This window comes from Phaenicophaeus curvirostris, chromosome 4 (assembly GCF_032191515.1).
Source record: "Phaenicophaeus curvirostris isolate KB17595 chromosome 4, BPBGC_Pcur_1.0, whole genome shotgun sequence".
NCBI classification, from domain to species: Eukaryota; Metazoa; Chordata; class Aves; order Cuculiformes; family Cuculidae; genus Phaenicophaeus; species Phaenicophaeus curvirostris.
Window position 1 is genome coordinate 53117411 of NC_091395.1, and position 12804 is coordinate 53130214.

Here is a 12804-nt window from a genome sequence, read left to right on the forward strand (position 1 = left end):
AATGTGCATTGAAAATGCTCAGCAAAAGAGCTGAGATGTAAAATGCATCTTTCAAGTTTATTCTATACTACTCATGTTCATGAACTGCCTCATGAGCTTAGATAAAAAAAGTGTCTAGTCTTTATGTTATCTACACTCAGAGCCAACATAAGCTCTTGCTCCTGACACTCTAACACAAAACTACAGTTGGAAATCTAATTTTTTTTCTTCAATTTATGATAAAGCATTTGCATTTACTTTACCCTGTAAGTTTTTTCTAGCCAAGGCAGCTTTAGTCCTACAGAGCAATAAGCCACATGAAATGAAGCATTACAATAGAAAGAAAAAGACCATGAATGCACACCTTGCATGTTCCTGCTTTTCCATCTGTAACGGTTTTTTAACGTCTTCCAGTTTACCTTTATCTTTACTTGTATAGGATCCAATTAAAAAGGAGTTAAACGGAACTATGGGCTTGGGTTGATTCATTCTGGCTCTCCGGGTGGCAAAGTCATCCTTTTCTAAATCAGGAACTCTGCTGGCTGCTTCATCTTCCGAACCAGAATCCTTCCCTTGATAATGCGTCATGAAGGGATTGTCCTTGCGAAGGATGATGTCTGGGATGCTTCTGTTATCTTCACATGTTTGCTTTTTACTGACACAGAGCAAAATTAAAGAAAGCTCTTGATGAACCAGGGAAGGAGAGGGAAGTGGCAGCACTCATTGCCAGGACATAAAACAAGCAGTTATTCAAGTATGCTCCAGGCTGCTGTCCGATTGGGCAAAGCCTTGTTATAAGCAAAACTTACCATACACAGGTAACAAATGCACAAGGAGTTCACACAGAAAATCAGTAGTGTCAGATATTTATTTATTTTATCTAGAGCTAGAAAAATTAGTAAGAACTAGTTTAACAAACTGGATGCAGTGAATGTAGCACTGTAAATGGCAGTATTAAACTTCTCAAACACTTCATACAGAGAGAGATTTGATGCAAATACCTGATCCCTGGCCAACACTGCTGAATTCTGAAATACCAGATATTTGGCACTATTTCTTCTTAATGGCTCTTTTTTTTTTTTTTTTTTTAAGACCTGAGTAATCACTAAGGCCGCTCGCCCTAATATTCTTAACTGCTTTTCTTCTCACACACATCCATGCTTGATTCTTTCCTCAACCATCCTTCCCTTTTCCCCAGTACAAACCCTCTATACCAGTGCAGACAAACTGTAGCTGCGATAGCCCCAGTATACCCATGATACTGGCAAACTGGAACTTACTGCCATCTGCCTTGGTCAGAAATGACACTAATGCCAACACAGCTTTGTTGTTACTGAAGATTATGACAATAAAGACCCTTGACAGCTGGGATCCAGAAAGATTAAGCTTATATTAATTTGTAATGGTCAGTACTCTTAAGCAAACTGAAAAACCAGATGGCAAGAGTTATGTGACTCTCTCATTTGAAAATCAAATTGTATTTATTGATATTTTAGAAAGTTGGATGTCAATTACTAGACTGTTACATGCACTACTTTTGTAGGTTGCAAACAGCTTGCATTTCCTCTATCATATAGTACACCTGGCTACACAAAAGGAAGAAGGTAGTATCACAAAGGATTAAACAGTGATACTAAGAAAGCAAACCTAAACAGCTCAGGGGTTGCTTGGAGTTTCTTTTTATTTAAGGAAACAGTAATGCTATAATTAGCTGTTTTTCTAAAAGATTTTAAAGCCCTGCAAGTGCACTATACACACCACTTATTTTATGGCTGCCCTTTCAACGTGCTGCTCAGCAAGGTAGCTGGAGAAAGTTATGGAAAGGCCATAAACCATCCCTGAAAGATCAGCCTGGCTCAGGCTTTGGAAGAGAGGAGCAATACAAAACTGCCTACCTTCACCTTATTATGCTGCAATGCACAGGACCCCCCTTAGCGATGTGCAGAGCACACTCGAATTACCCAAAGACAATCTTTTCCTTAGATCTCTCTGAGGAATCGAGATTTCATCTAAGGCAAAAGACAACATTAGCCAACAGCAGTCCAAAATGAATTGCTGTCCCTTCCATGAGCATCTCTGTTCACAAGAACTTCAGAAACAGCCGGAACACATGGCTCTGAGCAGCTCGATGCTTTGCATATGCCCTCCATCAGCAAGGGTGGTCCAATCTCTTAGCTTCCACTTAGAACAATACTCTACAAGAGTCTTGCAGTACTCTTTCTTCTGTAAAAGAATATGGTCAGGAGTTTGTTAAGTATGTTGACTCCTGTATATACCAAAGTCAACAGGCCTACAAGGTCCTCCTCAGGTTCAAATGTCACTGCTGAACAGGTATATTATGTTGCCCAATTCTAAATCACAGTTTGTCAATACACAAGCACAATCTGCCCAATTTCAATTTGCTTTTTAATCCTGCAATACTGTAGGTACATGATTACCATCAGGGAAAGAGTCTGAATTTCCATTTATGGCTTCCTAAGACATCTTTTTTCCTCCCAGTACAAGAATATGAAAACTTCCGCAAAAAAACCCACTGATCTAAATTAGATCCACTGTGCCTAATATTTTAGGCACAAAGGAAAACAGTTATCTGAGAGGTATATACACTAGGACATGTTCTCCCAAATAAGCCAAGGTACCTATGATTAACTTCATTTTTTTATCAGACTTTACTACTGGTCTCATTACCCTTTCCTGAAATTTGGAAATAATTCTCAGAACATGTATAAAATCACAGAACACTACGATAAATCTTGCTTAGATTTACTTCTTAAATGAAAATCAGTGAGTATTTATTCAGTTGTTTAGGTTGGGGATATTGTTTTCTACTTTTAGTTTTTAAGAGCTATGTATAACCAAGTGATTATTCAGTAAAAACTACTGAATTTTTCATTTCCACATCCGCCAATGCTACTGAAGCTTGAGAGCATCAAAAGTAGCATTTCTGAGAAGGGTGGTTTTGGCAGTTTTTAATATGTAACTAGACTTCAGTTTCTAGGTTAAGAATATTTTCCATACAATTACGTTTTGTTTTTAATGGAATCAGCCATCAGCCGTGACATTTTGGGGTCTCCTCAATTAGTTTGTGATCGTCTCAAAAGTACTTTTTATGATCAGTTTACAACACAGATAGCATAGGCCGTAGATTTGTAGACTGTAAGGAACCTGAATTCCCTGCAGATCTGCAAATCACTCTTGCACATCCAATCCTGGCCGTTGCAGAAACACCCAGGTCTATGCTGGCACAGCAGGTGTTGCCAAAGTCTCAGACTGTGCGTGTTTGCAGTCCCTGCAGCAGGGTCTCCTACAGGCTTGTGGATCCTTATATTGCATTTTGAAACAACAAAAGTGTTTTGCATGCTTATGCACTGTCAAGGTAAGGGTCCGTGTCCCTTTTGCAATGAACACGCCAAAACCATTTGCTCACGTTTCTCTCTTAAATCCTCCTCTCCAGCATCTATTAAAACACACTTAATTCTCCTCTCTTAGAGAACCTCCAGGACTCTGATCCTTACTTTTCAGTTACAATATTGTAAATAAGAGACAGATGCAAACAATAAGCAAGCAAGGAGCATCACACATCAATAGAGAGACATTCAGGATGCATTTTTGTACAGTATCCTGTTCAATGGAGTCCTTTCCTAGAACATGTTACAGCAATGGAGATATGTACTGAGATTCCAAGCAAGAAATACATTTGCATACAAGTTCAAATCTTTCCTGTGCTGGACCCAGAAAGGTCCCCTATTGAGTTTCAGCTTTAGGAACAATTAGATGCCTTGTAGAACTCAAAGTCACAGTGGGTGTCCTGCAGAGGTCAATATGTTGAGAGGAAACAGTCTGCAAACAACTCGGAGGAAATGGAAAGCAACTGACAACTTCAGGTGTAAAAAAAAGGGGCTGGCATCATGGAAAGATGAGGGAATAAGAAGGGCGAAAGGAAAAAAAATCAGAAAACATGAAAAAAGGAACTGAAAATTGCTCCGTACCATTAGTGCATGGAAATTTGAATTTGATGCCAAGAAGAGAGAGAAAACGTAGTGGTTCAAAGAACAAGGAATGGCAATGAGACATTAAGAAATATAATTAAATGCTCCCCTGTACTGTAAAGTGTCACTACCGAGTTCTTCCCTTCTCCTCACCTACTGTTCTTCCACTTAGACACACAAATAATTTTCCTTACAGACCTCTGACCCCAGTGCCTTTCTCCTGTGACTTCCTACCATCCCCAGAAGGAGGCTCCTACTTCACCATGGTGAAGCTTGGGACACAAAGCTCTGCTCTTTGACCCTCAGCTAGGGCAGGACCCCAGCAGCTCCCTCTTCCAGCTGCCAAACTCCACAAGTTGCATCCACTGAAAGCAAGGAAGGAAAACAGCTTGTTATTTCTCCTTCCTTCTCCTTCAGCCCTGTCATTATAGCAAACTGTCCAAAGAAACAGAAGACCCAATGTCCTGCCCAAGAACCACACATTTGATCACATGTGCTTCTTTCAGGGAGATCAAGCCAGGAGATCAAGCACAGAGTTGGAAAAAAGACTCTCAATGTGGTGAGCATCCTCAAAATACAAATGCAAGCAGCGCTATTTGTTGTGCATAGCTAAACACAAGCTATTACTACATTTTCAACATATTACTACATTACTACCATGAATACTACAGCCTTAGACTCAGGACAGGATTATGCCAGTATCCTACTGGTTTATGGATTCCTGATCGACTAGCACACTAACTGAGCCTGAAGGACTAATTTATGACAGACAGTTCCTCTTCATCAGTATTTGGCTTGATTAAAGTAGTACCCCACAACCACTGGTTCATTACTGCTTGGCAACAGTAAAGTAAACGTAAGAAGAGGACATATGACAGCATTTATACTGACACTGTTTTATTTGCATATGTGGCACATCCATATAAGGCCACAGAAAAACTTCACTGCCTGTATCTGTAAAACAAGCTGGATCACAAAAGAGCTGTACTTACCACTATGTTCCAAGGACCAGACTGTATATCACCATCTGCTAAATTACTCACTGCCTAGATTTCACCACGCAATCCTAAATAAAGTGTTTCGGATGAGAGGCCATTTGGACACTTACCCTTTAGCCAAATCATTTTGATAATTTATAAGAGCCTAGTCCTCTCACCTGTTGGTTAAAACTCTGCTTTGTGGGCCACCCCCAAGAGGAAGAGATTTTTCATGAAGATCTGATGTCAGATGATGGAAAGACTTGGGCAGTGAGCCTAGTCATCATTCAGCTCTCAAGTTAATCAACAGGAAATAACCAAATTGAACAACATCCAAAAATAAATAACACAGGTAATAAGTGAATAACTACTGATATTTCATGCCAAAGTCAGTCAAATCATGATTGCTCAACTATGACTCCATGCTTTAACTGGTACATGTTAAACAAGCACTGTACTTTTATAGTTCCTGTCATTAAAAATAAATGCATCATTTATTAACACAACTAAAAATACTAACCACATGAAAAACGTGATTCAGTTAACTAAACCGTTGCATTGGCAACAAGTGAAAGTTAGTCTCCAAAAGTTTTGCCTAAACAAAGCATTTTAAATGTATATTTATATGTATTTTTTTATTAAATGGAAGAAAACATTAGGCATGACAAGTATCCTGTGCGGTAGGGTTTTTCTGGAGTTTGCTTACATCACGCTGTAAGATGATACAATTTCTCAACACAAATAAAGTTAGCATCATACAACTCTGCAAAACACAGCTGCTACATCACAAGCCTTTTCAGACCAAGACCTTCACTAGCAATTGTGAGTGCTTAGCAGACTGGATTTTTGTTAGAAGTGAAATCACAGCAGACTGGAGAAACCCACACTTCAGCCAATCCTACAAATGTGAAGCGTGCACAATTTCCCACACTGTTGGGCTAACCTTCCATAGCGCTGGGCTGCTGACATCACCTTAATGCCAGCTTGTTCAAGTCTTCTTAACTTTCTGATCTCTTCTGCATCTTTCCCCTTAGATGCTGATGTTTCTTTTACACTACACGAAGGAGACTGTTCTACGGAGTTTCCTTCATTTTGATTCAAACCTACTTGATTCTTAAGGGAGCTTGCGTCAGGAGCCATGCAGCCCACTTTTTCTGTTTCACACAGTCCTGATGTTTCATTCTGTTCTTCTTCTATGGTTTCAGGGTGGGGTTTGCTATTGAATTATACAAGGTAGTTTAATGTATGTGAAAATGTATGTGAAACGTATTAAGCACATTTTGTTGATATCAAGATGCCAAAGGATATTCTGATGAACGATCTGGGAAGATAATTATGCTCTTTAACAGGAGTTGATTCTTCAGCCAAATCAAAAGTAAAACAGTTCACAAAGCCAGCATGCAGATATACATAATTGCAGCTATATAAACTACTGGTGTACAGAATACAACATACAAATAAATCGATTAAAAAAACCTCATCTAATGTTACTTGTAAGTATCATTTGTCAGTGAGCAACTGTCTTGAGAACTGAAAAAGATCATCCAGAACATTTTTGTCCAGTCTTAGGTTTGAGTCAACATCCGAGGTACTTATATTAACCAACACCTTGTCAAACACAAGCTATATATTGCATTGTACAGTAAATAAAGACATCAAGACAATGATTTTCCACCCATCGCTCTTCTACCATTTTCACCAATTGCTACAATTTATCAGTACCATCTCGGCCAGAGATTTACTACAGCAAAAGGCACTTCATACAGATTATGAAAAGAACAAAAATTAGGCAAGTGTTAAAGCATAACCAAGGAAGAAGGGAGAAGTTGGATAGGATGGTCTTACCTGAAAGGTCTGTCTCCTAGCGGTGAAGTTGCTGTGCTCCAGCTCTTACGGTAATCTTCTCGCTCAGCTTTCTTTTTCCGAAGTGGAGCGGGCACATAGAAAGTCTGATTACTCTTGTTTGGGAGGTACTGGTTAAAAGGCACAGCTGACTTAGGTTCACCGTGTGAGGTCCGCCTCGCCAACATATCATCTTTTTTCACATCTGGCATCTTTCTGTGTGGCAGATCAGTTTCTGAGTCACTTCCTCTCCCTAGTGAGGAAGGAGAAAAAAAAATCCATCTTCTTTTCACTTCCATCCAGATTTTGGCAGTGTTTTCTTTTTTAAAGTTTTTTTTTTAGTTACAAATTGGAGAATACACCAACCAAAAAAATTACATTAGCTTGTGAGCACCAAAAAATCGAAGTAATTTTTACCTGTATTTATATTTTAAAATCAGTCACTGAGGGTAGCAGCCTTAATATCTACACAGACAGTAAACAGCTTTTTCCATCAATTCTTACTTTCTACCTCTGAAAAGCTCATCTTCAGCCACCTGTCACACTCAGGGATAGATTACAGACTTGTCAATCACACAGGACAGCTACAGAAGCTCACCTGACTTACGCTCAAATGACTCCTAGTTGTACATATGGATATGTTTGACCTGATACACACTCCCCATCCTAAAGTTACAAATGTATAGCACAAGCTCAAACAAAAAAAGGGCTGCACACTGCATATTTACAAAACGGCAGAAAACTGTGATGTTTCTGCAGACACATATTAATGGCACTTTGAATGCACACAGCTTCAGCTTTGATCAAAATCTAAGAATAAGCATCAGCTGCTACAAACCAGAAGACTCAGATGGTCTCTCTCCAGTCTCACCAATCTAGCATACTACAAAACAGACAGATGTGATCCTCAGCTGGAAAAGGGCAAAGAGGGAAGGAAGGGATTTCAGGATTTAGAGGTTAGATCGGTACAGCAAAGACTGAAGAGTACTTGTTGGGAAAAAAAAATAAGGTGGGAGAGAAAAATCAAGAGTTACAGAAAACAAGATAGGAGGCAGACCTGAGTGACTACTTATTTTGCTCAAATGAACGAAGCTTATTGATATCTACAATTCATTAAAAAAAACCCCAACATATTCACAGAAACTTAGTCAAGACTTTTCCAACTTGAAAACAAAACTTCCAAATGGTAGAACAAATACCTTGAAGAGCATTTGTAGTAGAATTGCCACCATAGACATTTCAGAAGCCACTTCACAGACATTCACTAGATTCCCCGCACCACCATGAGCCTTTTAAATTAATTCACAAAGAAGATACGTAAATAGTTCTCTCCCAGCAGTGTAACATCACCAGAGGCCCTGGTCTGAAGAGTGAAATGGAGCATATTCAGCCATTTCTCCAACCAGCACTCAAATCTCTTCACAGGTTTGGAGCACTGGATCTCTCTGGCCCTTGGCCCCTTTGCAACAGTTGCATAGGCAATAGCTGTCCCTCTCTTTGGGGTGAGGGGAAGCCACCCAGGTTGTGTCCTCTTGCTAATTCACCATGCTGGTAAATTACTAGCTAATTCACTGAGCTACCTAATGAAAAACTGCAAACAATGAAGTCATAAAAATCACAAGTAGCTTGTGTATAATTCAAAGTGGGGGGAGAAAAAGAGGTCAAAATATGCTAGGAATGTTATTTGCAAAGAGCTTTTGCAGCATTATTCAATGTTTGCTTGGAAAGAGATGAAGAAGAGTGACAAGGAACAGTAAGAACAGACAAGACATAACAGAAATGAGCTAGTTACACAAAAATCACAACGCACTTTTTGCCAGTAATCTTTTTGCTTGGACAATTTTGGTTACAAGCATATGATAACTAGCACTATGATTAGTAACCTATGTCTATGTCTAAACAGAAAATGGAGACACGACCACAGAATCATGGGAATCTGGGGACAGCTGAGGTTTGAAGAACTGTAATATCATTAGTCTGAGCAGGGCCAAGAGAGGCTGAAAGAAAATTAAAAGATCCCTTACTGTTATTTGCTATTCTGTTTGCTCTTGACTGTGTTCTGATGTTCATTTTTGTATCACATGAAAACCAGTCTTGAACCAGCAGACAGAAACGCCGGAGCAGATAACCAAAGCAGCAGAGGAATTAAGAGATTTCTCTCCCTCATTACTGATGTGCCTACCAGCGTTCCCAAGTTGAATACTTCAAAGACAGTTTCTTTAATTATTCATATTTTACTTGTGAAATTATTTTCAGCTCAAAAAAAAAAAGGCACTTGAAGCCAAAACACTGAATGGAAGATGCAGCCGTGCTCTACATTTATAACCTTAACTTTGTTCTTCTGCATTTCTAAGCAGAAGCAGCAGCCAGTTTCCACAACCCATAACAAGCAGTTATACACATAACTGCTGGCCAAGCAGAAGATTTTCCTAATTCCTGAGTAAATTTGTGACCTATGGGCAGGTCAGTCTTCTGTTCTACTGCATTTTAAACAAACTGTTCTGCTTTACCCCTTGTTTTGTTTGCTTTTTGCCAAGGGACAGGACCCACCTAAGGCACCAGAGCAATTAATGAACTGAGTCTGATCACAGATGGCATTTGTGAAGATGGTATTACTTATTGCTTCCACCTAAACTAATCATCACCTCAGGATCACTTAAATCATCTCCATTCACAATTTTTTTTTTTTTGAGGTGGAAGGAATCATAGCTTTATTTTGTTGTCATATTATTTGGTTCACAGAACTCCATCTGAAGTAACACAAGCAGAACCTTTTCCTCCACCCAGCTTTGCAAGTACATTATTTCTATCAAAAATTATGCGCAGCTGAGTGAAACACTGGCCTATTGGGGCCACAGGAAGAGGTTAAACAGAGAAGCAGTCAGCCAGGCTGCACCTCACCTGCAGCTCTTGGAAGAGACGGCTGTGAAGTTACAGAATCAGCAAGCTGGGACAATGGGACATATTAGAAAGGGCCAGCTGGACAAGACATACGTGTGCACACAGCATCTGCAGGCAGCTTGGGTCTGGATATGGTTAAAGACTGATTTTTTAAGAGCAAGCTTTGTATGCTTGCATCTTATTTTGTGTTTGTTAGGGACTCAAGAATGTGACAAAGTAGCATGTCTTAGCCATGACAAACCAACCACAAAACCTCACTAAAATCTGCTAATACAGCAGAAGTTGACAGGAAGCAGCTACAGAACATACGTAACTGGCTACCCAGCAACTTCAAGTAGGCAGGGACACTTCTTGATGGAGTGACGCTTCTTGATTAAGATGCGTGAGGTGTTCCTATTTGCCAACACCACGCTTTTGTCTCATTTGGGAAGGCTGAGAAATGTTCTGTAACTTGGAGACCAAGCTCGGTTCAGTTTGTGAGGGGGCAGGAGGCTGTTTCAGGAAATCAGCCCCACCAGCTGGTTCTGGATCGTCAGCCAGCAACAGCCCCAATACCATAGGCCACTCAAAAGAGCAGAGCAGATCTTAGCCTTGCTTTCCCCATAGCTCTTTCATAATTCAGCTGTGATACCAGCTCTCCTTGACAGCTTTTCAGATTGAAGGAGTTACCAATCACCTCTGGAAATCTCTCATGTGTCCAGTTATGATTAACACCAGTTTCTTTCACACTATCAAAAGCATATGAACATCTGGTTTCTACCAAAATGTTTTTCTGCCCTTCCCTTTTTTATTAAATACGTAACATTGCTAAGGAGAAGCGACTCGTGTGCAGAACATAACTTCATCTGATGACTTTTGACTAATTCATCCATTCATTGGGAACGTAACAATGCAGAGGGAGCCTCAGTCATGCATCCTTTTGTTCTGAATCAAAATCTTGGTCACCACAGGTGACTCGAGTGCACACTGCATACCTACCCCTAGCAAATCCTTCTGCATCTAGCACACTGTGTTTACAAGCCTCTGGCAATCAGACAAGAAAGGCAGAGGAGCAGCACCCCTTCTGTAAGTCTAACACTTCATACAGTCACTCAAAGGTGTAAAAGATGGCAACAGTTCTGATGCTGGGAGCTATTAAGTTACCCAATTTTCCTGTACATCAACCTTCAAAACTGTGTCAAATATCAGTCATTTCCAAGATACTTCTATGTCATTTATCTGCCTGGGGTTTACTTATGCAGAATTTTATTCACTTAAATACTTCCTTTGTTCCTTGTGCTTTTATTTCTTGCTCCAGCCTAGTTTACAAGTTAAAATGAATCCACACAACATTCTCTTATACCATAACCCAGAAAAGTTCTCTTCCCAACATAAAGTTACACTACACTGACGTAACTCGTTTTCCAACACTACGCTATCCTAACTGAGACAGACTTCAAGTTAGTTGTTGGCAACGTAATCTAAACCCCAGGGAGCACAAATCAGCCTTCAAAGTTCTCCCACCACATTAGAAGGATTCAGATGCCCTGTCCAGCTTTCAAATGGCACATCTGCTCCAGAAATCTTACTTAAATATTGTAATGTTACGCATGTGCCACACTGTGACCAGTACTTACCATCGCTGCTCCCTCTGAGCACTACATCTGGAGACGGTGTCTGCTGCGAGCGGGAGCCAAAGGAGTCCAGACTGTCAAAGGAATCATCTCTGCCGTGGCGAGGTGGGGAGAGGGAATCGCTGCGTTCAGAGTCCCAGCAGTCTATATAGCCACTGTCACGAATGCTGCGCTTTGGACTCTCAATATCCTCCGTTTCCTACATGGAATTACAGCAGGTACCTCTTCATTAAGAAGCCACTGATACAACCTTGAGATCCATTACACAGCAGACAAGAAGACATTTTCCCAAATACTACGAATCTCCTCCCTCAAAAAAAGATGTCCTTGTTTTCTGCCCCTTCTCCCTTCAAAACAGAAATGCAAGCTTGCAATAAACCCCAATTTTATGCTGATTAAGAGGAAACTCCGCTCATTAAATCAGGACGATGAACCATGGAAAAGTTGCAATAGGCAAGTTAATAAATTGATCAAAACTGCAAGTAATCTGAAACTTGACTTGACATCCACAGTCCACAGCACAGGCAAAGGCACTACAATTTTAACACTGTGCCTGCATCAGGTTTAAGTCTGCTGCTTTCCAAAAGATCTCCCCCTCCCCTTGCCCAGCTATTGTATCTGGCCAGGACACCAGAAGCATTTGTTGTTGCTGCTTCAGCTCGGCAAAATAATGAAGCAGTGTGCCCCAGCCTCCCTCTACCTTGAAGAGAAACTCCTGTTATGAAAGAGGGATGTCTTTCTGAAGCAATCAGCAATGAAAAATATGCAAAATGCTTTTCCTGATGCCTCAGAAGAATTCAGTTGTGCTCTTTACTCTTTGCCAGCTCCTGGCTCTGGGGGATATGAAAGCACTTGTAGCTGACCCACATGTTCAGAGCAGGGAGAACAATGGTTGTCTTTGACAGCCCTGTGATTATAAATTCTTTCCAGTGCAAGCAGCACATACTAAAACACTGAAACTCCAGCAGAGGAAAAGGTCAATAGAAGCCATCCCCATCCTCGCATTATAACAAATCCCCTGTTTTAGAGACCATCTTAACATTAATTACAACAGCACAAATTGAGAAAAAAACCCAAGAATAACTACTTTTATGCAAAGATAAATGTGTTTTTTTCCTCTCCCAACAGTAAGTAAAGCCGGAGATATGGGTGCCATTATCAAACTGACAAAGAGTTCAGAATGTGGGGTTTTTTGTCTTTTCCTCCGCCCCGCCCCCAAAGCATGTGAATATTAATTCCTAATTAAGAAGCACCCCCGGCTTTCCTCTATCTGGAGTACAGTGGCTATGCTGAGCACAGCTCTCACTGTCCTTGACTGCTAAGGTTTTACCCATTACTAGTATCGCCAATGAGAAGATCAATCAAGAACCTCACAGTACGCTATGACAGGACACCTCCACAAGAAAGCAGATTTGTTGGAGAAGTGTTGGAGGGAGGAAAGCCCTGCAGGAACACATCAAAGTTTCTGTGCTTGAAAAGAGGGAGGCTTGAAGCGAGACAGAG

The 12804-nt window shown here is 40.4% G+C and overlaps 1 protein-coding gene across 1 annotated transcript in view; it reads right to left on the reverse strand.

Annotated features, from left to right (window-relative positions):
• LIMCH1 (LIM and calponin homology domains 1) overlaps positions 1-12804 on the reverse strand; it is a 185054-nt gene that overhangs the window by 52606 nt on the left and 119644 nt on the right. Inside the window, exons 7-10 of the mRNA XM_069856127.1 lie at positions 11305-11500; positions 6791-7040; positions 5889-6161; positions 344-634 (exon numbers count right to left, since the gene is read on the reverse strand). Coding sequence (XP_069712228.1) covers positions 344-634; positions 5889-6161; positions 6791-7040; positions 11305-11500 — 1010 coding nt within the window. The remainder of the gene's footprint in view (positions 1-343; positions 635-5888; positions 6162-6790; positions 7041-11304; positions 11501-12804) is intronic.